Source organism: Monodelphis domestica, chromosome 4 (assembly GCF_027887165.1).
Source record: "Monodelphis domestica isolate mMonDom1 chromosome 4, mMonDom1.pri, whole genome shotgun sequence".
Lineage (NCBI taxonomy): Eukaryota > Metazoa > Chordata > Mammalia > Didelphimorphia > Didelphidae > Monodelphis > Monodelphis domestica.
The window spans coordinates 450,114,147-450,141,698 of NC_077230.1; the positions used below are offsets into that span (position 1 = coordinate 450,114,147).

The 27,552-nt window shown below is 41.2% G+C and overlaps 1 protein-coding gene across 3 annotated transcripts; it reads left to right on the plus strand.

Moving 5' to 3' along the window:
- Window positions 1-395: 395 nt before the first annotated feature.
- LOC103103461 (zinc finger protein 345-like) lies at window positions 396-27,280 on the plus strand. 3 transcript variants are annotated; one of them, XM_016422331.2, is made up of 4 exons: window positions 396-512; window positions 13,848-13,974; window positions 14,820-14,915; window positions 23,474-27,280. In XM_016422331.2, the coding sequence occupies exons 2-4, from the start codon at window positions 13,941-13,943 to the stop codon at window positions 25,780-25,782; spliced, it is 2,439 nt and encodes an 812-aa protein (XP_016277817.1). In that variant the 5' UTR covers window positions 396-512; window positions 13,848-13,940; the 3' UTR covers window positions 25,783-27,280. The 3 variants fall into 3 exon arrangements, with proteins under 3 accessions (XP_016277817.1, XP_007492279.1, XP_056652888.1); XM_007492217.3 differs by lacking the exon at window positions 396-512 and adding an exon at window positions 9,459-9,754; XM_056796910.1 differs by lacking the exon at window positions 396-512 and adding an exon at window positions 9,797-10,509.
- Window positions 27,281-27,552: the final 272 nt, after the last annotated feature.

Sequence of the window (27,552 nt, forward strand, 5' to 3'; positions counted from 1 at the left end):
TTAAAGCCTTCCATAGTCCGTCTCCTTTCTTATTAGGCAGCCCCCTTCACACACTCCACATTCCTGCCAATTATCTGACCACTGCACTTGGCATTCCAGCTCCCTTGTACAGCCTTCTACCCCAGGCAAGTTCCTTTCTTCATTCCCCCAAGTTGATAACGATCACCAACTTCTCTGATCACCTTATATTTACCTGATGCACGCGTGCGCTGTATCGCCAAATAAAAGGCTGCAGGCACCTAGAGACAGAAACTATTTTTGTTTTGTGGTTCAAGGACCCAACACAGTAGGTGTTGCAAATTCTGTTGCAAAAGATAAAGGATTGTAGCAGAAGGGAAGGAGGAGGCAGGAAAGACTCCCATCCAGAGGTCAGGAGGAACAGTTGGTGTCTGAGAGAAAGAACAATTTTCTCAGAGACCAGCTGTGAAGAGGAGTAGAGATATGTCTAGACCTTGGAGAGCAGCTAGAAGGAATGGGAGGAATATGTCAGCATGATTCATGAGACTTGACAAGTAAGTGGATATGGTGAAATGTAGGGAGGGGAAGAAGCTAGGATGACTCTGGGGGGAGTGGAATAAAGGAGAAACCTTTATCCTGATCCCGCTGGTCTCCATCTGGTCAGAAGATCTGGGTTCAAGTTAAGGTCTAAGAAGTGGGTGGCCTTAGGCAAGTTCTGAGCTCTAAGAAGGACATGGAGAAAGCAGAGAATGGACAAGGCAGATGGGGAAACCATGGCAGTAAAGGAGTTTCAGGGCATGGCTTAAGTCAACTGCAGAGGAAACTGATGGGGAGACATGATAGTTTTTAAGTATCTGAAGGAGGAGTAGAATTATTCTATTTGGCCCCAGAAAGGAAGAAGTTAAGGGAAGAGGAGCAGCTAGAGAGGATAACGGATAGAGAGCCAGGCCTAGAGTTGGAAAGATCTGAGTTCAAATCTAGTCTCAGATACTTCCTATGTCTATGACCTTGAGCAAATCACTGAACCCCAATTGCCTAGCCCTTGCCATTCTTCTGTCTTAGAACTGATACTTAGTAATAATGATTCTAAGACAGAAGGTAGGAGTTAAAAAACCAAAGTAGTTGTTGGGGCAAGGGGGGCAGAAGCAAAAAAGAAGTGAATTTACATGTGATATTGAAAAAAACTTTGAAATAGAGCAAACCAAAAGTAGAAGTGATCACCCTAAGAGGTAGTGAGTTACACCCTACTGGAGGTCTTCCACCCAAAGATTGAGTGCTCACTGTCAAGTGGGATGTAAAAGAGAGTCTTATTTAAATTTGGGTTGGAAGACATGACCTTTCAGGCCCTGTCCAACAGTATGGTCCTTAGATTCTTTCTGACTTTATCTCCATGAGCCTCAGTTTCCTCTCCTATAAAACCGAAGGTTGGAGATGGCCGAGAGGTTCCTTTTGATATTTAATATTTTGTGATCCTACAGAAATTAGTGAAAATGAAAATGAGTTTTTCTTTTTTTTTTAACCCTTACCTTCCGTCTTGGAGTCAATACTGTGTATTGGCTCCAAGGCAGAAGAGTGGTAAGGGCTAGGCAATGGGGGTCAAGTGACTTGCCCAGGGTCACACAACTGGGAAGTGTCTGAGGTCAGAAAATGAGTTTTTCTAATGAGTATATATAAGAAAGTTTGATTAGACCTTCCCCTTGACCCTAGGAAACTTTGAAGAAGGCTGATGATCCAAAGTTTGAGCTTTCCTCAGGAATGACTCCCATTTGTCTGGATCCCACTTACCTGGACAGGCATTTTTTCAGAACTTCCTCCTCCATTATCCATGGTGTATCTCCTTTCTCCAAATGGAAGAGAATATCTGGTTTATTAACTGGAAGTCCTCAGGGGAAAATGGGAAAGTATTTTGAATGGAACCATTTAAGAATGCAATTTCAACTTCTTCCTCTTTGGGGAAAAGAAGGCATGCTAGGAAAAATTGGTGGCAGAGGAGCACAAAGGAACTCTAAAGGCCACTCAGTATTATGTTTCCAGGAATTGAGAACTGGCCACAGAGTAAATTTGGGCTAAAAAGAAAATTAGTTCATTGGCTTTATTCTAGAATGGGACATCCTTCCTAATTTCATATCCCTGCTCTGCTATTTTAATGCAGTGGAACAAAGAATGGGTAAGGGATAGATTCAAAGCCAAGACCACAAAGCTGTGGATTTCCTGCTGTACAAAGAAAAGACCTTACACCTGGGAGCAGGGTTCTGAATTGTGCTCATTCTTGGTTCAAAAGGAGTTAAGGATCTCCTCATACTCCATCTGTTCTCAAATATCTCTGTGTCCCAAAAGTTAGAAATGAGTGAATACTGCAGACACTCCTTAGCTCCTGGCAAGCAAGAGTGCAGAGACATTGAGTCAGCAGATTCCAAGTCACAAAGAAAGGCTGTCTTTACCCCAAAACAGGGGGCAGCTGGGTAGCTCAGGGGATTGAGAGCCAGGCCTAGAGATGGGAGGTCCTAGGTTCAAATCTGGCCTCAGACACTTCCCAGCTGTGTGACCCTGGGCAAGTCACTTGATCCCCATTGCCTAGCCCTTACCACTCTTCTGCCTTGGAGCCAACACACAGTACCGACTCCAAGACAGAAGATAGGGGTTTATAGTTCTATACTTCTAGGTTCAAGGTTCAAGTATGGTTCAAGTATAGTTCAGGGTTCTATAGTTCTCCAGCATCACAGTCCTGAAAAAGTTCCTCTGAACAAGGTCCAGTTGATTTCATTCCTCCTGGGTGAATTTCACAGACACATCCTTGAATGTCACTGATTTCTAAAATATTTAACACATTCCTTATCCAGGGATCTTCTCTCAACATGTACTGAGACCTGAAGTTAACCAGGAGAGGGGGCATCTTTCACAATGTTCTGAGTACTGGGGCCTGGAGTATATGCTATGTACTAAATTCTCTATTAAGGGGCAGCAAGGTGGTTCAGTGGATGGAGATCCAGGACTGGAGACAGCAGATCCTGGGTTCAAATCTGCCCTTGATACTTCCTAGCTGTGTGACCCTGGGCAAGTCATTTAATCCCCACTGCCTAGCCCTTCCCTCTCTTCTGCCTTGGAACAAACACACAGTATTGATTCCAAGATAGGGGGTAGGGCTAAAAAAAATTTGTTAGACTCTTAACTTATTGATACTCCTGCTCTGTTACTCACCATCATCCATATATTGTCTGCAAAGTAAGTTCCCAACAAATGGTACTTTGTTTAGAACCAGATAAGTACCACACAAAAGCCATTAGGTTCTATGCAATTTTGCTAAGTATATTTTCCTGTTTTAAAGGTTAAACTTGGGAAGGGCTACATTTCCAAAGCCCAAGAATGCTTTCATGGCAGCAAAAATCAGAGCCAGGGTAGGCATCCAGAAATAGTAACTTGAAAAGACAGGGTAGTGAAATTCTAGCTTGCTCAGATAAGGTAACTTAGTTGATAAAAAGACTCTAAAAGCCCATCTAGAAAGACCTCAGAATGACAATCCTGCCACCTACCTTTTCAAATGACTATAGCCTTTGAATAGCTAGGAGACTCCCAAATCCCTTCTGATGGCCTTTCCTTTCACAAGAAAATCTTGAAGGAATCCCAGATCTATGTCCTGAACCCAAAGTCTCAGGAATATTCAAGAGTCAGAAAGATGATTGTAATAATTTACTATAAAAGTCTTTTGGGGATGTGAATTCTCTTGAAGGGAAAAGTAGACAGGGAATAAACTTCCCCAAAACTCTCTCAAGGATTACGAGTTACCTTATCCAACTTGTGGACCTTTAAAGGTAATGTTGTAATTCATCAACCTAGTATCAGGGGCTATTCTGGGGCATGTCAGAACCCCTGTTCCAACCTGTGTGGACAAGGAGACCTGAATCTTATGAGAGGTCAGGGCTGTTGTGTACAAGGGAATGACCAGAAGCAAAGAAGATGAGCAGATAGAACCCCAAAAGACCTGGGGGGGGGGGATGGGATGGAATTCCAGTCAGACTCTGGAGCTGGGAGGAAGAACTACTTGGCTGGGAATATACACAAAATCTCTCAATCCTTTACCTGAGTAGAAAGAAGATCTCATTTCTCAACTGGTGGCAATCTTCAGGATAAAGACTCTCTTTTTCCCTTAGGGGAACCCAGAGCTTATTTTTGAAGAAGATTCCCTAAGTCAACCTCTCAAGAGCTTATAGGGAAGATACCTTAGGGATTTTCCTCTTCCCCCTGTCCTTTCATTTCCCTTTCAACCCTTTAGATCTAAATAAATTAAACATCTTGATTTATAATAGAACTTGAATCAGATTCCATGTGTTAGGAGGGGAACTTCAAAAAACCCATCATTTCAAGAAGGAGGCTGAGGGAAAAACAGACTTAGCCGTTAGTCTAGACTGACTGACTCCATCGGTAACAGCTCAACTTGAGGAAAGTGGAGGAAAGAAGGAAGTATCATCGTATATTGATTCCTCCAATTATCTGAACTTTGAGTTCCTCCATTTCAAAGTCCCCCTTGCTAATACAATTTTGGCATCCCAGATGGGACTTTCACATACCAGAAGTTACACCCCATTTTTTGGATAATATCTCCTTCAAGTGCAATCACTCATTTAATGATATTCTGATATGGGTTGTCAAGTAGAATCTAGAAGTCCCCAGTTTTATTTAGTTTCGAGATAGAAACCCCAGGTTTTGACCTTGTCACAAGAGAGTTTTCTCCCTGAGGGAAGGTCCTATTTCACTGGTCTCATGCTAACAATAGGCATCCTGGTAGTTTGGGTGGAAATAGCTAATGTTAAGTATCTCTTTTGTCCCAATGGTTTCTCCCCCTAGGCTAAAGTCCTTTACCAAGTGGCCCAGCCCTGGGCTGGGATTTCCCCCTTTTTGTCCCTTGTAAAGCATCAGCCCTGCTAGCTCACTTGGTAGGGTGTGAGAAATCTTAGTCTCAGGGTCCTGGGTTGTGAGTTTGAGCCCCAGGTTGTGTGGGATTGTCATTCTCATACATTTGGCATTCCCAGGGGTCAGTGACCAGAGTGGTCAGAGTTCAGGAACTCTTGGACTCTGTGCAGTTGTGTGTGGCACATGGTGCTGTGTAGGCCTAGTAGTGCTGAACCCCTTTTGCCCTTGATTAAAGAGTGATTTTGACTATTTAATAGTTCTGTGTTTTTTCTCAGTTAACAGGGTTTTTAGGAGACCAGCCCCAAAGCATTACTGTCAAAGCTATGTCCATGGTGATCCCCTTCCACCCAGATATGGCCAGGAAGTGTCACTGTATATTGATTCCCCCAATTATCTGAACTTTGAGTTCCTCCTTTTCAAAGTTCCCCTCACTAATATACCGTCTTCTAAGCTATGAACACTAAAAGTCCTTAGGCCAAAAAAAGTGTTTTATTTCTTCCCAAATGAGCTCTTAAATCTAAAGAGGTCCCAAACACTTCTGCTTAGGAGGTACAAACAAACATGGAGCCTTCTTTTGCCTTTGCATTGATAATGGCAGTGAGAAAAATCCTTTAGGAGATAACCTGCCAAAGTAGTCTTTGGAAACATTCTGGGTGTCAATGACAGCCCCAAGAAGATTGATGAGAAGATAGAAATGTCATGGTTTGCTTGATGGTGTGAATATTATGGAAAACTATCAGCCTTAACCACAACCATGATTATATAGCAAAGGAAAACTATATTTGCTAGTATATTCTTCATTAGGATGGGAAGAAATTTTAGCTATTCTATGATTTCATAACTCTAACCAGATTTTTCTCAATAGAGAGAAAATAGGTGTAGGAAGATTGGGATGAGTTGGAACTTTGCTGGTGTAAAGGGTGAAATTATGGCTGAGATTGAATGTATAATTAATTTAGGTCACCAAGAATTTTATTTATTAAAAAATCCTAATGAAAAACCCAAATAATAAAACACCCAAGTCCGCTGCCAAATTTTATGGTGATTTAATTGACATAGTAGAGAAGATTAAGAAGAAGGGAGAAGGAAAGGGTGAAGGAGGAAGTAATCAACCTGAACTCCAAAAGGGGCTCAGCTGAGATGCCTGAACTTCAATCAGGTCAAGGACAAAACTCACTGCCAAAACCCAGACAAATAACTGCCACCACTCCTAAGATGTCAGAACTCCTAGCATGCTGCCAGCCAGAGTCGCCTCTCCAGGGAAAGAGAGAAAAAGCAGGAACTGACATGCCTTATATGGACGTTTTTACATCACTTTTCTGTGTCTCATGTGTACCAATGAGGACTTAGCTTGACTTAGGACAGCTCAGAGGTCTGTCCTTTTTTTGCATATGTCTGTTGAAGGCCATTTCCTTAGATAATTAAATCTTGAGTTTGATGTAGACCTTCAAAATCTTGTTAAACTGAGTAGGGTGGAGAATATAGTTTCCAAGACCTGATTCTGTTATTCCAAGTATCTCCATTGTTACTGATCAGGAAATAGTCAAATCACATCCTCCAAAGAATGGTCTGATCAGGGTGGAATAGTTTTAAAATTCACACTGGTGTTGTGTGGTTGTTTTAATCATGCCTGACTCTTCATGATATCATTTGAGGTTTTCCAGGCAAAAATATGGGAGTGGTTTGCCCTTCCTTCCCAAAGTTGGAATTTTATTCTCATACAAATTATATTCCAAGGTCTCTTGTTTCAGGCAGTGCTTAGGCCCTTTGGGTTAAGTGGAACTAAATGAGAATAATCAAAATGCAATTCACTAAAGGGAGAATTGAGCAAAATCCCTTGCCTTGAATTTCTGCTAGGGAGAGAGTGAAAGCAGAATCTACAGGAACAGCATTATGGCATGATAAATAGGTGCCCACCTGCAGAGAAATAGATGCTGCAGGATGATACAAAGTTCTCAGGAGACAAAAAGGCGGCTCATTGCCTTGTTGACATTCATTATTCTGTGCCTCCTTCTCTTAAGCTTTTGTTTCCCTATTACCTCTTCAATTAGACAATCAACAAACTTTTATTAAGCACCTTCTATGTACTAGGCACTGTGCTAAGTAAGCCCTGAGGATTCTAAGTCAGTTAGATAAAAGGGATGTCCATCCATTGGGGAATGACTGAACAAATGGTGCTGGAATACTATTGTACTCTAAGGAATGATGAACAGGATGATTTCAGAAAAAAGCTTGAAAGACCCTCATGAACTGATGCAGAGTGAAATGAGCAGAACCAGGGGAACATTGTACACAGTAACAGCATTATTATGGAATGATTGAATGTAATAGATTTTGCTACTAACAACAATATAATGATAAAACAATTCTGAGGGATTTATGACAAAAAATACAATCCACATTCAGAGAAAGAATGGTGAGAGTCAGTTGCAGATCAAATCATGCAATTTTTCATTTGTTTATTTGGTTACATATTTTGGGGTTTGGGTTTTATTTGTATAATTAGAATTTTGTACCCTTGAACTACAATTCCCAGCATACCACTTTTGTCCTCCCATTATATCCTTGAGTTTTGGAGATAAAGTTTCTGTAACACAGCCCTTTCTGCTCTCTTCTCTAGCTTTCAAGGTCCAGTAAAACTGTTCTTTCCTCAGGCTATACTTTTCCTCTACTTCAAGTGATTATTAATAAATCTTATAAAATATGGAGTTATTGGATATTAATTTTAATATTACACATATGACTTATATTCTCTTACAAAAATGAACAATATGGAAATATGTTTTGCAACATGTATAAATCCAGAAAAAAATTTTTTTAATTTTAAATTCTGTCAGTTAAAGACAGGCCACAATGGAAAGCACTGCAGATACAAAAAAGAGGCAAAAGATAGTACTTGTCCTCAAGGGGCTCACAATTTAATGACACAATCTCATAACCATTCTATTTTTGATATAGCACTAAATTGTTTCAATTAATGTGGCTTTGAAGTACACATTTTTTTAAAACCACCTTACGGTCTGTGTAAGGATAATTTTACGGTTGTGACCTAATTGAAATTAATTTTGGTCACCAGGGAATATCCCAAATAAAATACCCAAGTCAGTTTGGAGATTTATGGTGGTTTAATTAATATAGAGGGAAGGAATTAAGGAGAAGAGAGAGGGGAAAAAGTATAAGATTTCTCCCGCCTGGCCTGTGCTGGGGGAGTTTAAAGTCCTCCAACACAAGGTCTCTGAAGAAGATTAGTGGCTTTCTAAGAGGATAGTGTTTGGAAGGTAAAGGAGAAAGAATCAGCCTAAACTCTGAGAGAGCTCAGTAAAGATGCCTCACCTTAACTAGGCTACTCAGCTTCCTCCAGAATGGTATCAAGGAAAACTCACCGACAACCCTAGACAATAGCTGCTGCCAGGCCAAGATACCGAAACACTCAGCTTGCAGCCACCAGCCACCTCTCCACTGCCAAAGAGGCTGAAGAGAGGAAGTAACGAAATATATAGATGGTTTTTATATCACTTTCCTGTGTCTCACATGTACTAATGGTAGCTTAAGCTTGACTTAGGACAGCCCAGAGGTCTGTCAGTTGTTTCTGATTTGTCATTTGCTAGCATATGTCTGTCATAGGCCATCCTCTAAAATACTTAATCCTTAAGTATGGGTGTAGACATTCCTGATTTTGTTAGACTAAGTAGGGTGGAGTAATCTAAAGTTCTCATCTGTCTTAGTATCAATTCTAAGACAGAAAAGTGGCAAAGGCTGGGCAATTGGGATTCAGTGACTTACCCAGGGTCACACTGCTGGGAAGTATTTGAGGCCAGATTTGGACCCAGGCCCTCCTGCCTCCGGGTCTGGTGCTCTATCCACTGTGCTACCTAGTTGTCCTCTGTAGAACATATTTTGAGTTCTGATTCATCCTGCCTGTGGGCCACCCCATACAACCTCTGACTACTGTCACTCACTGATGGCGCACCTGACCAGATTTACCCAGGACCCCTGGGAAGGGAATAAAAGCTGCACTTCGGAGAAGGTCCGGGTCTCAGACCGAGCAAGGTCTGGGATCCTATTTGTTGGAGGGGACCAGGTCCCTCTCTGAGACCGGGTCGGAGCTCTGCCTCAGTTGTGGATTGGGCGAATTTCTGGGGTTACCCAGGAGTGGCTTTGTTCTAACCTGTACTTTTGGAATGCCAGAATGTGCAGAAGTTAAATTGGAGAAAGGAGAGACTTGAGAAAGGAGACTAGTTAGGCGTCGACTACAACCGTCCAAAGGCTGACTCCATTAAGGCTGTCTAAGACCTCTCTCCGGCTTCGGCGTCACGTGCTCTCTTCCAGGAAGACTCCGGGTTTGGCTAGGGAAATGTGGGAGTGTGTGTGGAGGGAAGAGAAAGTAATAAAGTAGGGGAAAGTAAGGGGAGAAGAAGGTGAAGGCTCTTCCCGCCGAAACCCCGCACAAGTCCGATGTGAGATGCACGCTCTCACGCAGCTCGCTGGAGAGCAGGCTTTTCGGAGCATGCGCATAACTCTCTCCGGCCTCTAAACTACGGCTCCAAGAATTCATTGCTCCTTTTCCTCCCGGGTTTGAGACAAGCTGTTGTCATGGAAACGGTTGCCTCAAGTCCGGAAACACCTGAAGGGGGCACTTCCGCTTCCTGGTGGTCTTTGTTCCCACGTAGGGGTCTCCTGGACCCCAGAGCCAAGCTGAGGGCTGTGGGGCGGTCCTTCAGGCTCTATCAATCTCCCCCGGCCCGCTGGGCCTTGGGGCAACCAAGGCCCCTCCTCTCCCCGGTGCCGGGCCCGCCCCCCGCGCTTCGTTCGGGCCTCGCTCCGCCTCCCCCAGGGGAGCGCCCAGGAGCCGGGCATGGGCCCTGGGATCCTTGCGGCCGGCTTCCAGGTGGGTCACTCGCGTTCCCAGGCTGAGTAAACCCCCTACATGCCCCATGTACCCCGCTGTCCCTCGTCCCCGTCTCCATCACGCGTATCCGTATCCCCTTGCCAACATCAGCCCTGTGCCGGGAGGGAGAGAAGTGGGCTCCAGCGAGGCTTGCTTAAAGCGCCTACTGTGTGCCCAGTGCGGTGGATGCCAAGAACCGTGGAAACCAGCCCCTGCCCTCTAGAAGCGCACAGCCCGAGGGGCAAGACGGCGTGAAAACAAAAAATAAGTTAATACTATGTAACAGCTTCTGTCGCTTCCTACTATTATCACCTCAGTTTATCCTCCCAACGGCACTACTAGGCAGGCCTTTTTACAAAGAAGTAAACCGAGGCAGACAAGCGTCCTGTGCAAGGTCACTTGAAGTGAGGGAATGTCCGAGGCAGGGTTTGATCTCAGTTCTTCCTGACTCCACTGTTCCACCGAGCTGCCTCGGACAGCGGAGGACAGACGAGATAGAAACAGCTTATCCCTGGAGACTCCGAGGGAAAGCGCTTAAGGAACCTCTTTGTATTGCGTAACTGATGCGAGCTCTTGAGTTTCCTGACGTTATTCAAGTATTACCGCAGTCTAGGAGAGAAACACTGATTGGGGCTCACGGGAGTCGGAACGGATTCTTGAAAGATTCTTTGTGATTCTCGTGGGGCTAGGCAGTATTTTGTTAGTGCAGGAGAAGGGAATGGCCAGTTATCTTTGGGAACTAGCGGACATTCACGGTGAGGAGGAGATTACTCGGTTAGGCTCTCGAGTCTGGGATCTGATAACTATAGTCAAGCTACAAGGCAGGTATCCTTTCCCCTCTCATTGGAAACGAGTACCTTACTGAAAGAGAAGGGTGCCAAGTCAAATGATAGGAAACAACTCAAGACGAGAGGGGGGGGAGGGGGAGAGAGAGAGAGAGAGAGTAGAAGAAAGGGGGAGGGAAGGAGGGAGGGAGGAGAGAGAAAGAGGTAGGGAGGAAGGAGAGAGAGAGAGAGACATCGACTGATCCATCAATCATTGATTTCTATAATACTATGCAGAAAATATCTTTTTTTGTGGTTTAGGAAGGGGATGTGTTCAAGAAAAAGGTAGACATGGCTGGGATCATAGTGAGTTTGGGCATTTGAGAGAAGAGAACAGTTAAAAAGGTGTCTGTAGTGTCTGTAGCATAGGCAAGTGAAAATAAGAATTCTGCATGGATTTGTAGTTTGAAAAATGTTTCTTTTTTTCTAACTGTGTGACCCTGGGTAAGTCACTTAATCCTAATTGCCTAACCTTTGCTGCTCTGTCTCAGAAGTAATACTAAGACAGAAGGTAAAGGTTTAAAAAAAGTGTTTCTTCTACATCTTTCCTTTCCCTCCCCCTTTACTTTGAAGTTGGCATGAATAAAGCAGGCAATGGGAGAGCCATATGATGTACACTCAAAAGTGTAAACTCAGGTAGACTAGGATTATTGAGGCCTTTTAAAGAACAAAAACCTTTAAAAGTATTTTTGATACCTTTTGTCATCTCATCACAGATATTTGCAGTCATTCCATCCTTTGAGGCAGTAATACAAAACACAGAAATCTAGTCTGACTGCATAATGTATTCTGATCTTTTAATTCTTTACTTCCCTGACATGGGAGGAGAAAGTGTATTTTATCATCTGATTTCTTTCGTTTTTCAGTTATTCAGAGTTCAGTTTCCTATAAGGAAACCACTATTAAAAAACCACTTAAAGGAATTAAGATACATTTGAGGGCCACAGCTAGTTGGTAACAAAAGTAGATTTAGAACTCATGTCATCTGACTTGCTGTCCAGCACTTTGTCACCACATTACCTCCTCCTCAGAAGGCAGAATGACTTAAGCAACATATTCCTGCTCTGATCAATAAAGTTCCTTGAAATTCTTTGCCTTAAAAAAAAATCACTTATAAATGGGCTTTTCTTTGTCATCACTGTTGTCACTATTGCTTTCTTGGTTTTCTTTATGTCACTTTGTGTGATTTTATACAAATCTTCCCATACAAATCTTCATATTTCCCTGAATTCCTCATGTTCATAATTTCTTATTATATGATATTATATTACATTTGTATACTCTGTTTTTGTTTGTTTTTAAATCCTTACCTTCCATCTTAAAACCAATACTGTGTATTATTTCCAAGGCAGAAGAATGTTAAAGACTAGGCAGTGGGAGTTAATTGACTTATTCAGGGTCACCCAACTAGGAAATATCTGAGGTCAGATTTGAACCCAGGACTTCCCATCTCTTGTTTCAATTCACTGAACCACCTAGCTGCCCCTGCCCATTGACCCCCAAGAGTGATTTTAAAATCCAGTCCTATAAATCCAATCCTAGAGATAGTCAAATGTAGTTTGGGAGTGTGTTGACGTTTTCTGTGAATTGGGTTGGGGAGAGGACTGAGTGAATGAAGTTATCAGTGAGCATGCAGAATAGGTATACCAGATGTGAGGGAGCAGAGGGATGAACAGGAAGGAAATTCAGGTAGGAAATGAGAACTTTCCGTTTAAGATCTCTAGAGGTGACACTGCTTATGGATGTAATGTTTAGGGACAAAAGCCCCAGAGTACAAGCTTTGTCAGAACTGGTCAGCTGAAACAAGCAGGGTTCTGGGTGCCAATAACATCCTGAAGACTTAATGTCAAACCTCAAATAGCATTAGTTGGTTATGAGAAATTAGCAGCCTTAACAATAACCCACAGTTATCTGACATGGGAAAATAATGTGTATGAGGATATACATTGCATTTACTGCATTTTTAACTATTCTGTGATACCATAAACTATTCACATTTTTCCAAAATTAAAAAAAAGACCAAGGGCATTTAGGGAAATTATGCCAACATAAGTCTTGATAAACTGAGTATATATTACGTATTAGATTCTAAACTAAGTATCAGATTCGTTTTTAAACTAAGGTGGATATGTCTGACTCCTTTGGATTTCACTTGAAACATTGCCTATAGTGATGTGACAGCGAAAATATGGGTTCAAGACTTTGAATTGCCCAAACTGTAAAGATAATTTTTGGCGTCTTGATTTCATATAAAAAATAAGTGGTCGCCATAGGAAAAATTCCCAACTATGAAATACCCGTCAGCTGGGTTTTATGGAGATTTTAATTAATATAAATGAAAGAATTAAGGAAAGGGAAAGAGACAGAGTAAGAGGAAATAGTAGGAAAAGGCTAGGGCCTAGGCCAATGACCTAGGCCTTTCTCTTTAAGAGAGAACCTAAGTCAGTCTTTAATCACTCACCACAAGATCTTTCCAAGCAAAACTCTAGTGTTCAGAGATCCAGCAGCCTCCTCTGACTCCTGACCTCCAATTCAGCTACCAAAGCTGAATTAATCAAACTCCCTTGAATTGGTTCAGACAGCTCCTTTTAAGGAGAAATTTCTCTTGTGTCACCTCCCCTAAATTTTCACATTTACCAATCACAGTAGAGGCTTTCCCTAGGACAGCCCATTCTTAGTTTTTAGTTCTCACCTTCTCTGGGTAGATTATATCTTCTGAGTACTTCATACCTCTTTGCTAAGCTTGCCCCTTGCAAGTTGCCTGACCTTTTAGTGATTAATTTGACCTTCATAGGTACTTAGCACCCTTTTGTATTAGATCTAAAAATAGACCTAGCTTAAGGGCTTTTGTCTCACTATAAGTATGAATTAAGTACTTTTCATTGTTCAATAAGGAGTTTTATAACTTTATCTTCCCCTACAGTATGCCTAAGTATGGGTGGAGTAATGTTAGAGTTCCCAATACATTCCTGATCAAGCACCTCCATTATTTAAATGGGGAATAACCTTAACCATAACCTTAAGATAATGTTCCAAGGTAGAGTCTGAGAAGTTTTAAGATTCACAGCAACCTTGAGGGGAAGGGCAGAACATGCCTGTCACCATGCTAGAGAGTCCAGTAGAAACTTAGGCATAGCAGGTGTGCAATAAATATCTGATTTGGAGTCCATTGAGAAGGACACTTCTAAGCTTCTCACTAACTTCAAGTCTCCCCAAGGGCACTATGAGAGAGGATCCTGGGATGAGCAGGAATGTGTTGAATGTTTCAGGAACCAGTGACCTTCAAGGATGTGGCTGTGGAATTCACCTGGGAGGAATGGAGGCAACTGGACCCTACTCAGAGAGCCTTATTCAGGGATGTGATGCTGGAGAACTATAGGAACCTTGTTTCCTTGGGTAACAACATCTTTCTTATTAACGGGAAGAGCTTGGAATTTTCATTTGCTGGTCAGTGGCTGTGGGATGCCTGAAGGGCAGAAGCAGAAATAGCAGCGCATAGATCAAATAATAGGGCTCCAAAGGCAATAGAATCATCCACAGACTTAGGGGTATAATGGACCTAGAGGAATTCCAACCTAACTCTTTAGCCCATAAAATGAGGCAAACCAGGCTCAGATGGATGCAGTGTCCTCCCAGGCACAAGAGTAGTGAGGAGCAAAATACACACCCAATTTCCCTCACTGCAAATCCAGGGCCCTCAAGCCTTATTTTTCCTGCATTTGCAATCAGTAAGTGACCAGAGGGGCATATGTATATGCTGTCAGTAATAATCAGACTAGTGATCAGTTTAGTAAGAGAAGAGAGACAGACTAGTAGATATATGGGACAGAGAGCCAATGGGAGGCTCTACTGTTGGTTTTTAGTTCTGAGAAGTCCTGGAAAGGTGCCAATGGAGAAACAGGGTTTAAAATTCAGGAGATGATTCCTAGAATAAGCAGGGCAGCCTTGGTGCATGTTCTTTGTTTCGTTAGGTCTGAGATTCTGTATTACAATATCAGGACAGGTACTTGAAAATGTCCAGGATTCCCATCTTCTTATTGAATTAGGTTATATGTGCAAGTTTTTTTTTTTTGGTGTCTAACATCCCTCTGTGACCCACATGTCCATGCTTTCTAATATCACAGTGATAGAAGTCCTTATTTATACCTTCTTAGTGTGCTTTATTCCTGAAGTGCTGCTGGCTAGAATTGAATTCTGATGGCCCTATTCAAAGTCTTTTCCCAATTCCTTCCTCTGAGCAGGACTTGCCGTTACCAAACCAGATGTTATCTTCCAGTTGGAGAGCGGAGAAGTGCCATGGATGCTTGAGAGAGAAGTCCCAAGAAGCAGCCCTACAGGTGAGTGAGTAAAAGGTATGCAGGTGGGAGCCATGCCAAGGAAGAGCCGAGCTCTTCATTTGTGGGAGGTCCATGCTTCTGAGACTTCTGACCAAATGCTCTCCTCCCAGAAGAGGTCTGAGTTTGTCCAGGTTGAGCTTTATCCCATTCATTTGTCTTCTTTTTTAAAAAACTCTTAACCTTCTGTCTTAGAACTGACACTGTGTATTGATAATAGTTTCCATTTAGGCAATTATCTACCATGTGATGCCATTGCTGAAAGTTTTACTGCCCCTCTACTGCTAGCAGATACTCAGGGAAGATTTTGCTTAATGCCCCTTTAACCAACTAAATTCTGATTATCTTTACTTAGCTACCCTCAAACCAATAGGCTCAAGTACTCAAGGGGTCTTGTATAAGGCTCCCCCCACCCCAGAGAGCAGAACTTATGTTGGCACAATTTCCCTATATGCTCTTGTTTCCTTTTTTGCTGTGTATTGGTTCTGAGACAGAAGAGCAGTAAGGACTAGGCAATGGGGGTCAAGTGACTTGCCCAGGGTCACCCAGCTGGGAAGTGTCTGAAGCCAGATTTGAACCCAGAAAACTTCCCAATCCATCGATCCATCCAGCTACGTTCATTTATTTTCATGTCAACAACTGAGTTTCTACAGGATCACAAAATAATATCTTCCTACATATGAATTCTTTCTCAGAACAGCAGACATTTATTAAATACAGTAGTTTGCTGGGTGCTGCCAGTGCAAAGTCAAAAAGGAAAGCCTTTTCCTTGACTGAAGGGATTTATCCGCCCCTGTAGAGTCAGTATGTCTATAGGTCTCTTGAGGAAGTGAGCATTGTCAGCTAGAAGGTGGGGGTGGATAGGAAGAGCAGAAACTTCATGTAGGAGCTGATGGAGCCTTGATGGAAGCTAAGGATTCTAAGAGATGGAGGTGAGGTGGGTGTGTTTTCCAGACTTCTATAAAGATGCCTAGAAAGGCAGGAGGTAGAAAATTGAGAGAAAGCTCTTGAGGCAGTGTAGTGTTATGATTAAAAATTTAGTTTCTCTGCTAAAGGTATTATATTTTTATGAGGTTTATTAAAGATTAAGAAATAAAGAAAATACAAAATAAGAAAGCACGTGCCTAGGAGGACTGAAAGGCCCATTCAATTTCACTTACACTACATCTTGAGAGACACATGTGCTAGGAAGCGGAAGCAGGAAGAGAGAGCGAGTAGAAGGCAGAGTCAGTTTAAATAACCCTCTCTAATTGGGGCCCAGGTGAGGACCTCACCTGGGATTATGGGGAACTCTGGGAGCTACCAAGGACTCCTGGGAATTGAAGTCCGGGGTTCAAATCTCCATGTTTACAGTAGCTAAAGTATAGACTATATAAAGGGGAATAATATTAAGTCTAGAAAGGTAGTGGGTGCCCATTTGTCCAGGACTTGAAATTTCAGCCAGAGGATTGTCTGCTTTCTATTGGATTGAATATGAAGGCATGCAAGTTTGGATCATACCTGTGCCAGGAAGATCATTCTGGCAACAGTGGAAGGTGGAGTAGGGAGTGGTGAGAATCAGAGTCAGGCTCAGAGTCTGTTGCAATAGTCCAGATGAGATGTGAGGAGACCCTAAGCTAGGCTTGGGGGCATGTGATGTAGAAAAGGGCAAGGATGCAAGAGATGTGGTGGGGGAGAATGAACAAGACTTGACAAATGATTGTGTATGGGGAATAAGGCAGAGGATAACAGATCTAGAGCTGGGAGAGTCCTTAGAGATCATTTAATACAGTCCTATCATTTTATAGATGAGGAATCTGAAGTCCAGAGATGGGGAGGGGGCTGTTCCAAGTTCATAGAGATAAGTGGGAAAACTAGGTTTTGACCTCAGATTCTTTTGAGTCCAAATGTAGGGTCTTCCATTATTGTTCAGTTGTTCATTCACGCTTGATTCTTTGTGAGTCAGTTGATGGACTCTCCATGAGGTTTTCTTGTCAAAGATCCTGGTTTGCCAGTTCCTTCTCCAGTGTGTCCCCATTTTACAGCTGAGGAACTGAGGCAAATTAGGGTTAAGTGACTTGCCCAGAGTAAGTGTCTGAGTCTGGATTTTAAATCAGGTCTTCCCAATGCTAAGCCCAGTGTTCTATCCACTGTATCACCTAGCCCTGTCTTTCCATTGTGCTGTGATAAACCAGAATAGCTCTTTGTTTGCTAAGCTTGGTGATTAGAATGATGGAAGAGTCCTCAGTAGAAATATAGAGGTTTGTGAGTCACATGGGAATGAAATTTAGCCAAAGGGATGGCTCTCTACGTGGAGTTATACAGGCATTTAGAGCCTCAAACAGTCTAGCTCCCCACCTGCCAGGGCAGCACTGGGCAGTGGAAAGGGGCCTGGCTTAGAGGTCAGTGAGCTTGGGAATAGTTGTCTGATTCTGGGCAGGTCACTTCACCTCTCTAGAGGTCTCTCAGTTTCCTCATTTATAAAATGAGAGGGTTGAACTTGGTCTGGAGGTTCCGACTCGGTCCTTTTTCTGGATCATTTCATGCTGTTACCTGAGTTTGGCATTCTACCTTTGACCTCTCTACTTTTCTTGTCCTCCCTACCTAGAATGAACCAACTTCTCACCTAGGACTCCTAGAATAATCCCTTGCTTCCTTCAGGTAGCTTCTCTTCCCCTAAATTCTTCCTGATTTCTCAAGTTGTTGGCTCTTTCTTTTTCCTAAAATTACTTTGATTTTTCTTGTCTCCATATTCTCTTTCCTGAGCCTAATGAGTTTTTTCTTTGTTTATCCAGCACCTACGATAGTGCTTTGTCAGCCAGTAAACCCTTATTAAATGTTTATTTATTTGAATTCATTTGGGTATGAGATGGAGAGAGTGGAGAGAGAGATAGAGAAACTGAGGTTCACAGCCCCTGCCCCAGAACCATATCTAGCACTGATTGCCCTTCAGACCTCTTGCATCTCCTGCCTCCCAGAGCCTTCCTACCTCTTGACCAGGCTCTTGTTCTTCTGCCTGTTCCTCTTACTGAGATGTGGGCCTTCTTGGGTCTCAGAACACAGTATCTCCATCTGCCAGAAGGCTAATCTGCAAGGGAGCACTTCAGAACAGTTGAATCTTGTGTATATCCCTCAATGACTGAACTCTCAACCCCTGCTGCTCTGCCAGGACTCATTGCTCAATGGCTGGCATTCTCCATCCTCTTAGACTTAGCTTATTCCATCCTCTGACCTCCACTTACAGCTTCACAGCTATGGACCTCAATCCTCCCTTTCTCCAACAACATCCCGCCCTTAATCTGTGCTGCCTCTTCTGCTGTGCTCTCTGGATTTCCTGATGCAGAATGAGTGAACTTCCTTTCATATTAAACTACTTCCCTTATCACTTCTTTCATATCCTGCCCTTCACTGAGAACGAGTTCCCTCTGACAACACCACTTCCATTACCACCCTTTCCAATACTGGACATGCTGTCTCTCATATCCCTTCCCATTTGTTTTATTTTTCTTTTAAACCATTACCTTGCAGCGTAGAATCATTATATATTGGTTCTAAGGCAGAAGAGAGGTAAAGGCCAGGCAGTGAAGTTTAATTGATTTATTTACATGGATAGGAAGTGTCTGAGGCCAGATGTGAATCTAGGTCCTCCCAACTCCAGGCCTGGCTCTATCCACTGACCTACCTAGCTACCTTTTTATTGCTTCCCATTGCTACTTCCAAAATCTTCCCCCATCAGCTTCATCAAGCAACCCCTTCTCCTTTGATACACATGCACTCCAAATTTAACATTCACTCTAGTTATCCATAGACCTACAGGACACTCTTCTTCCTCAGTGAGCCCCAGCCTGGTTCACAGTCTTTCTCTCCTCCTCATCTTTCCTCCTAATAGGAGACTTCAGCATAGAAATACCCTAACTTTCTTTTTTTTTTTTAAACCCTTACCTTCTGTCTTGGAATCAATACTATATATTGGTTCCAAGGCAGAAGAGTGGTAAGGGCTAGGCAGTGGGGGTCAAGTGACTTGCCCAGGGTCACACAGCTGGGAAGTGTCTGAGGTTAGATTTGAACCTAGGACCTCCCATCTCTAGGCCTGGCTCTCAATCCACTGAGTTACCCAGCTGCCCCCAATACCCTAACTTTCTAGTTCTTCCATCGACTTAGTTTCTTTGTCCTGGTTCTCCAGGGCCCCTCAGCCATACATAGAGATGGTCACACCTATAACGTTGCTGTCACCCACAAGTATTGTATTTCCGTGTTTAGGAACTCTGAAATCCTTCTATCTGATGATCATATTTTATCATTCCATCTTTTCCTATGTCTCCAATCCCTGTGCTGCTCTTTTTCTCATTATACTTTAATTCCTTTTACTCCTCAGTTCTTACCTTGGATTGATCTTCTCCCTTCCCTGGCTCATCTCCTTGATAAACTGTATCTTGTCCTGAGTACCTCTTGACAGAAGCATTCTTGTGGGTGATTCGTGAATGAGTGTCATTAAGGTGCCCTGGTGAGCAGTATCAATTCTCCAAAAACCAAAAAAGGCCCCAAACCTCTGACCTAGTTTTACTTTGGGGAAGTGAGTGTCCATAGGTTATTTTGGACTGTCTATATTCCCAAAAGCTTGCCTGAGTGGGCTAGATCCAGGATTCTCATAAGTCTGATCTTCTACCCCTGTTTTTCATTTGGGCCACCATCCAATTTAGAGCCTTTGCTACTATTGCTTCATTAGGCCTAATCAACACATTTTCAACATAGAAGTCTCTCAGTAACCGAGCATGACGATTGTCTTTGTGTGTTTTCATCTATGGATAGATGAGTGTGCACAAAGACACTTGTGTGTGAAGGAGATTTAAGTGGAAGAGTCGATGTTTGGCTCTTAAAACCTCCAGGAAAGGGGACTTCTTTTAGGTCTTTGCCCACCAGACTGGCAGTCCAAGTGAGATTCAGACCGTCATAGTGAAGGATAGTGAAGGTATACTGGACTCCTTTCCAGGAGAAGATGAACTTATCAAGAGCACTAGTGAGCATCCTATGGCATTCGCTGATTTTAGTGTAATAACTTTAATCAGATTCCTGTAGTCTACTGTAAGGCTCTAGGTGCCATCTGTCTTCTTCATTCACCACCAGAATTATATCAGGTGAAGTAGTGTAGTGATGAACCTTGGTATTCATTATTTTCACTTCCCTTCATTAGGAAGGAAATAAAACTTAGTATTGTTTGATGCTAATTATACAGGATGGTTCTTGCAACTCCAAGAGTTTCCATTCGGCCTTAACCACAATAACTGGCATAGAAATTACTCAAATCCTCTTCTGGATTGGATTTAACTAAAGGGCTCTTTCTGTGCCAGTACTGGATGCTATGACTCAGTTTTACTTGCACTCTGTAGGTTGATATTGGATTATTTCCTTACCAATCCTATGTTTCAAGAGCTGTATACAAAGTTCATTTTGAAGAAGATGGCATTAGCCTTCACCTTCATAGTCTGAGGCAGACACAATTCCTCTCTCCATCATCCCTGGAGTGCATATTTTTATAGTCATATTTGCCCAGGAAACTATTGTGGCTCCCTCAATCTCACTACTGTGGTTATGCCTATGCCTGCAATGCAATGTGATGGGAGAGCCCAGAGCTAAAGCTTGATGCCTCTGAGATTGGGATACACCCTTTCAGAAAGCAGGATCTAATTGTTTGGGGCTGGTCATAGGGACTAAGGAGTAAGTCATGAGTGTAGGGAGATAGACCATTGGTACTGACCTCCTTGCTGTTTTTTAAACAAGACCTTTCATCTTTTGTCTCCAAACATTTTCACTGGCAGTTCCTCATGTCTGGAATGGTCTCTCTCAGCTCTTTTAGTTTGTCTGACTTCCTTCAAATTCTAGTTAAAATCTCACCTTCTACAAGAAACTTCCCAGTCCCCTTTAATTCTAGCACCTTCCATCTGTTGATTATTTCCAGTTTATACTCTGTTCTGTGAAGATTAGATTTAGCTATTTCCTGATTGTAACAATGAAGATACTTAGTTTAACAAAATCAGGAATGTCTTGGGAACTTTAAATTACTTCACCCTAGTTAGACCATACTGTAGGGGAAGATAAAGTTATAATCTCCTGATTGAACAATGAAGGTACTTAACTCTTACCTTATAGTGAAGCTAGAACTTTAAGCTGTCTATTTTAAGATCTTAATACAAAAAAGGTGTTAAGTAACTATAAATGTTAAATTAATCACAAAAAGGTTAAGTAACTCACAAAAGGTGAACTTAAAGAAGTGTTAAGTAACTCTAAAGATATAATCTAATCAAAAGAAGATGAGAACTAACAGTATGGGCAGTCCTGGAGAAAAGCCTTTGATGTGATTTGTAGATGTAAAAATTTAAAGGAGGAGACTCAAGGGTGAAAGATCTATATATTTGGGTCACTTCCTTTCTCCGGCACCTTTTGGCAGTGGAGAATTGGCTGATAGAAGCGTGCTGGGCCTTTTGGCATCTTACAAGCTATTATCTGGTTCAGTGGTGAGTTTCTGCCTGAGTCTTTCTCCTTTACTTTCCAACTTTATCCTCTTAGAGGCCTCTAATGTTCTCCAGAGACCTAGAGGCAGGGATTTAAAACTCCCCCTTGCACAGGACAGGCAGGAGAAATCCTATATCCTCTTCACTCCTCCTTAAATTCCTTCCCTCTATATTAATTAAATTACCATAAATTTCCAGACTGAGTTGGGTATTTTATTTGAGATTTCCCTTGGCAACCAATTAAATCTAGATTTAAGTCACAACCCTAAAATTATCTTTACAATCCACATCTATAGTTTTTTTCCCAGTACTCCAAGATGGAATTCACTTAGACATGGATGTTTAAATTCATTTATACAAACCAGTCCTTCCCTTACCATCTCCTTTCATATCTTACTTCAATTACTGTTAATAATGTTTGTTCTAAATGTTCTAAAAGATTAGTATATGAAGGATGCTGCCTACCCTCTTGGTGGAGAGTTGATGATTCAGTATGCAGAATAAGACATAAACTTTGGATGCAGCTAATGTGGGGATTTTTGTGGCTTGACTTTTTAAAAAAATTAATTTATTTAGAATATTTTTCCATGGTAATATGATTTATGATTTTCCCTCCCCTTTTCTCTTCCCCCCTCCCAGACTTGACAAGCAATTCCACTGGGTTATACATGTATCATTGTTCAAAACCTGTTTCCATGTTATTCATATCTGCAATAGAGTGATCTTTTAACATCAAAACCCTAATCATATCCTCATCAAAGACGTGATCAATCATGTTTTTCTTCTGCATTTCTGCTCCCACCGTTCTTTCTCTGGATGTGAATAGCATTCTTTTTTTTAAAAAATAATTAATTTAGAATTTTTTTCCGTGGTTACATGATTTATGATTTTTCCCTCCCCTCTTCCCTTCCCTCCTCCCAGACTGACAAGAAATTCCACTGGGTTTTACCTGTATCATTTATCAAAACCTATTTCCATATTATCAATATTTGCAATAGAGTAATAATTTAAAGTCAAAATCCCCCATCAAACCATGTGATAGATCATATGTTTTTCTTCTGCGTTTCTATTTCCACTGTTCTTTCTCTGGATATGGATAGTGTTCTTTCTCATAAGATCCTCTGGATTTTCCTAGGTCATTGCATTGCTGCTAGTAGAGAAGTCCACTATATTTGATTGTGCCACAGTATATCAGTCTCTGTGTACAACGTTCTCCTGGCTCTGCTCCTTTCATTCTGCATCAATTTCTTGAGGTCTTTCCAGTTCACATGGAATTCCTCTAGTTCATCAATCCTTTCAGCACAATAGTATTCCATCACCATCAGATAATCACAATTTGTTTGGCCATTACCTAATTGATGGACACCCATTTTTTCCCCAATTTTTTGTGTAGCTTGACTTTTTAACAAGGATTTTATTTTTGTTTTTTTTTCCAGTGGAGTAGTAAGGAAAGAGGAAAGCTAACAATAGAGTTGTAAAGAAAAGAAGACAAAGGTCTTTGAAACACTAAAAAAAAAATACAGGGGCAGCTGAGTGGCTCAGTGGATTGAGAGCCAGGCCTAGAGACAAGGTCCTAGGTTCAAATCTGGCCTCAAACACTTCCTAGCTATGTGACCCTGGGCAAGTCCCTTAACCTCCATTGCCTATCCCTTGCCGCTCTTTTGCCTTAGAACCAATATATAGTATTGATTCTAAGACAGAGGGTAAGGGTTTAATAAAATAGAGAAAAGAATAGAAGGAAAGCCAGAAGGAAAAACAGACAAGCAGGACAACTTTGACAGTTACATGCTGAATTTATTGTATACTTAAAAGAAAAAGAAAACTTCATAATAGAGTTTCAGTTTCAAGTATAATCCTTTTTCTATTTTACTTTCTATGTGGAAATGCTAATTTTACTTGGTGATTGGTAGGTCAAAATTAAAAAAAAAATTAAAATCCAGGCTTTTACAATCTCCTAATTTGCATATGGTTATTTATAGTAGATGAGTCAGAATCTAGGACTTACTATAAAAGCAAGTTTCCTTTCTCCTGGCATAGGAAGTATTGACTTTTCTCTTTCTTTCTTTCTTTCAGAGTGCCTTAATCTGGAGTCTAGATTGGAAACAACAGAGACAATTATAGTCCAAGGCATTTCTCTAGGGTTATCTAAAGAAAGAGTCAAGGATGGACTATGGGATTCTCTGTTAGGAGAAGCTTGGGAATGTGCTTTTAGATTGGAGCAACAGAAAGCCAGTTATGAAACGCAATCCCAGCAAGTGACAATCCCTCATAGAAAAACTTCTGATTTTTATGCCAATGAATGTAATATATTGGGGACAGACTTAAATCTGGGGTCAATTCTGATTCCTCAACATCAAGATCATAAGGGGAAAAATCTTCATGAATGTGATACACATGGAATAAACTTCAAACAATGTTCAGAAAAATGTAAGCATAGTAGTATTTTTTCTGAGATACTTTGCAAATACAAATGTAGAAAATCAGATAGTTATGATTCAGATTGTACTCAGAGTCACAGAAAATATATTGAAAAAAAATCATGTGAAGGTGGGAAAGTATTGAGTAGTAATGCATCCCTTACAAATCATCAGATAATTCCAGCTGCACAGAAACCTTTTCAATATAATTCATGTAGGAAAGACTCTAGCTGCAAATCTCTTCTTCTATATCAAGAACTTCATACTGAAGACGAACCCTTTGCATGTAAGGAATGGGAAAAATCCTTGAGCTGGCATGGACAGCTTACAGAACAAAAAAGAGTTCATACTGGAGAAAAGCCCTTTGAGTGTAATAAATGTGGGAAATCTTTTGCCTGGAGGGGACATCTTACTCTACACAAGAGAATTCATGCTGGAGAGAAAGTTTTTGTATGTAGCGAATGTGGAAAATCCTTTACTCAGCTTGGAAGGCTCAATGAACACAAGAGAATTCATACTGGAGAGAAACCCTTCCCGTGCAATGAATGTGGGAAATCCTTTAATCGACGTAAAGCACTTATTATCCATAAGAGAATTCATACTGGAGAGAAACCCTTTGGTTGTAGTGAATGTGGGAAATTCTTCAATCAGAGGGGACACCTTACTGGGCATAAGAAAATTCATACTGGAGAAAAACCCTTTGAATGTAAGGAATGTGGGAAATTCTTTAGGCGGAGGCGACACCTTACCAGACATATGGTAATTCATACAGGAGAGAAACCCTTTGAATGTAATGAATGTGGCAAAGCCTTTAATGAATGTGGCAAGCTTACTGAACACAAGAGAATTCATACAGGAGAGAAGCCCTTTGAGTGTATTGAATGTGGAAAATCTTTTAACTCAAGTGGACAACTTACTACTCATAGGAGAATTCATACTGGAGAAAAACCTTTTGAATGCAATGAATGTGGGAAATCTTTTAGGTGGTGTCGAGATCTTAATGAACACAAGAGAATTCATACTGGAGAGAAACCTTTTCAATGTAATGAATGTGGGAAGTCCTTTAATCGTCGCAAAGCACTTATTGTACATAGGAGGATTCATACTGGAGAAAAGCCCTTTGAATGTAGTGAATGTGGAAAATTGTTCAATCAGCGTGGAAACCTGACTGAACATAAGAGAATTCATACTGGAGAAAAACCTTTTGAATGTAATGAATGTGGGAAATCATTTAACTGGAGAGGACAGCTTACCATACATAAAAGAATTCATACTGGAGAGAAACCTTTTGTATGCAACGAATGTGGGAAATCCTTTAATCAGTGTGGAAAACTTACTGAACACAAGAGAATTCATACTGGAGAGAAACCATTTGAATGTAATGAATGTGGGAAATCCTTCAATTGGAGTGGACAACTTACTACACATAAGAGAGTTCATACTGGAGAGAAACCTTTTGAATGTAATGAATGTGGGAAATCTTTCAGCAGGAGTGCATCCCTTACTAAACATAAGAGAATCCATACTGGAGAAAAACCCTTTGAATGTACTGAGTGTGGGAAATTCTTCAATTGTCATGCACACCTTACTGAACATAAGAGAATTCATACTGGAGAAAAACCCTTTGAATGTAATGATTGTGGAGTCTCTTTTAGGTGGAGAGGACAGCTTACTAGACATAAAAGAATTCATACTGGAGAAAAACCCTTTGAATGCAATGAATGTGGGAAATTCTTTAATCAGCGTGGAAACCTTACTGAACACGAGAGAATTCACACCGGAGAGAAACCTTTTGAATGTAGTGAATGTGGAAAATCCTTTAAACAGCGTGGAAATCTTACAGATCATAAGAGAATACATACCGGAGAGAAACCTTTTGAATGTAATCAGTGTGGAAAATCCTTTAATCGTCGTGGAAAGCTTACTGAGCACAAAAGAATTCATACTGGAGAGAAACCTCTTTGACTGTGGTCAATGTTGGAATTTCTTTCCATGTATAGCAATATTTAATAACATAAGAGAATTCTTATTGCTAAGAAATGTTTGGAGTGTAAAGAACGTGGATAATCCTTTCACTGGAGAGGATTGCTTATTATAAGAAAATTCATTTAAGAAAGAAAGATACATTTTATAGTGGATGTTGGAAATCCTTTAACCAAAGTGAACAGGTTATTATACATAAAATTCATGCTCAGTTAAAACCACTTGGAATGTAATGAATTTAGACAGTCTTCACTAGTACCAAGATTTTACTAAGTGTGAGAGAATACATGTTGGGGAGGAAGTTTTGGTGGAGTAGAGCAGCTTCATTGGCTTATGAATTACCTTGATATGAACACATTAATAATGATTAATTTCAATATAAAAGACATACTACATGATGCCAATTTTTTCTTTTCTGCTTAACTTTGTTTCCAAGGAACTGGCTTCTCTCCACTTCCTTCTTTTCATATGAAAGACATGTACTACTTGCCCAGAGTTCCCAAATCCCTCCCAGTTGTATTTCTTGAAGGACCAGTCATGGAATTTTTTTTTTCCTGACACCATAATAAAGACCCATCTTCAGGTTCATTTATCCAGCAATATTTTTCTTCTCTCTTATGAGCTACTCTCAGTGGAAAAAAAAGAAAAACTTCTGTTGTTTTTTTTATTGAGCCCCTGAATGAATTCATTTGAGATACTGGGCTAAGTCACCCTGAGTACATTACTGGTTGATTTTAATGGTGGGTTTCTCTGAATTTCTAATGATTGGGAGTGCCTGGCTTGCTGTCAGGAGGACCTGAATTCAAATCTGTCTTCAGAAATTTACTAACTGTGTGACCCTAGGCAAGTCCTCATTGGTAAAATGAGCTGGAGAAGGAAATAGTAAATTACTTCAGTTTCTTTGCCTAGAAAATCCCAGATGAAGGTCATGAAGGACACGATTGAAAATGACTGAACAACAACAGTCACATAGCTGTTAGGTATCTAAGGCTTGCAAGTCTTCCTGACTATAGGTTCAGTGCTTTATCCACTGTGTGCTAGGTTTGATACAATCTCTTTCTGGTTTTCTGTCTCTTTTCTCTTTCCTTCACCCAGACCTCAATCACAGATTCATTTCTTTTTTCTCCTTTAAAAAAAATCCTTATCTTCTGTCTTAGGATTAATACTAAGTATCAGTTCCAAGGCAGAAGAGCAGTAAGAGTTAGACAACTGGGGTTAAGTGACTTGCCCTGGGTCACAGCTACAAAGTGTTTGAAATCAGATTTGAACCCAGGATCTCCCATCTGGCCTGGCTTTCAATCCCCTGAGCCACCTAGCTCTCCTTTTTCCTTTTAATCGTCTCTTAGATGTCCACCCCTCTTAGAGATTGTTTTGCCTAGGACTAATCTATCCTGTATTTTACCCTCTCGTTCCTATCACTACTTTCTCCCAATCCCCTCCTGTTTCCCTTTGAAATAAAATCTATTTCTGGACCCAGTAATTTGTGTATTCTCCCCTCCTTTGACCAGTGAAGATAAGCCACTGCCCCCATCCCTTCTTTGTTTTATAGCTGTTGTGCATACCCAGATCATATGAGTTAATTCTCCCCATTCTTCCTCTCCTTTTTCTCTCTTGATGTATTTCCTTTCCATCCTTTTTTAAAGATAACCAAAAGCAGACCAAAACCACCAGTGGTCCTTCTGTCTTGTTAGACTCCCATTTTGATCCCCGGGGATGATGGAATTCTGAAGGAAGGCATATATTAGAATGTAC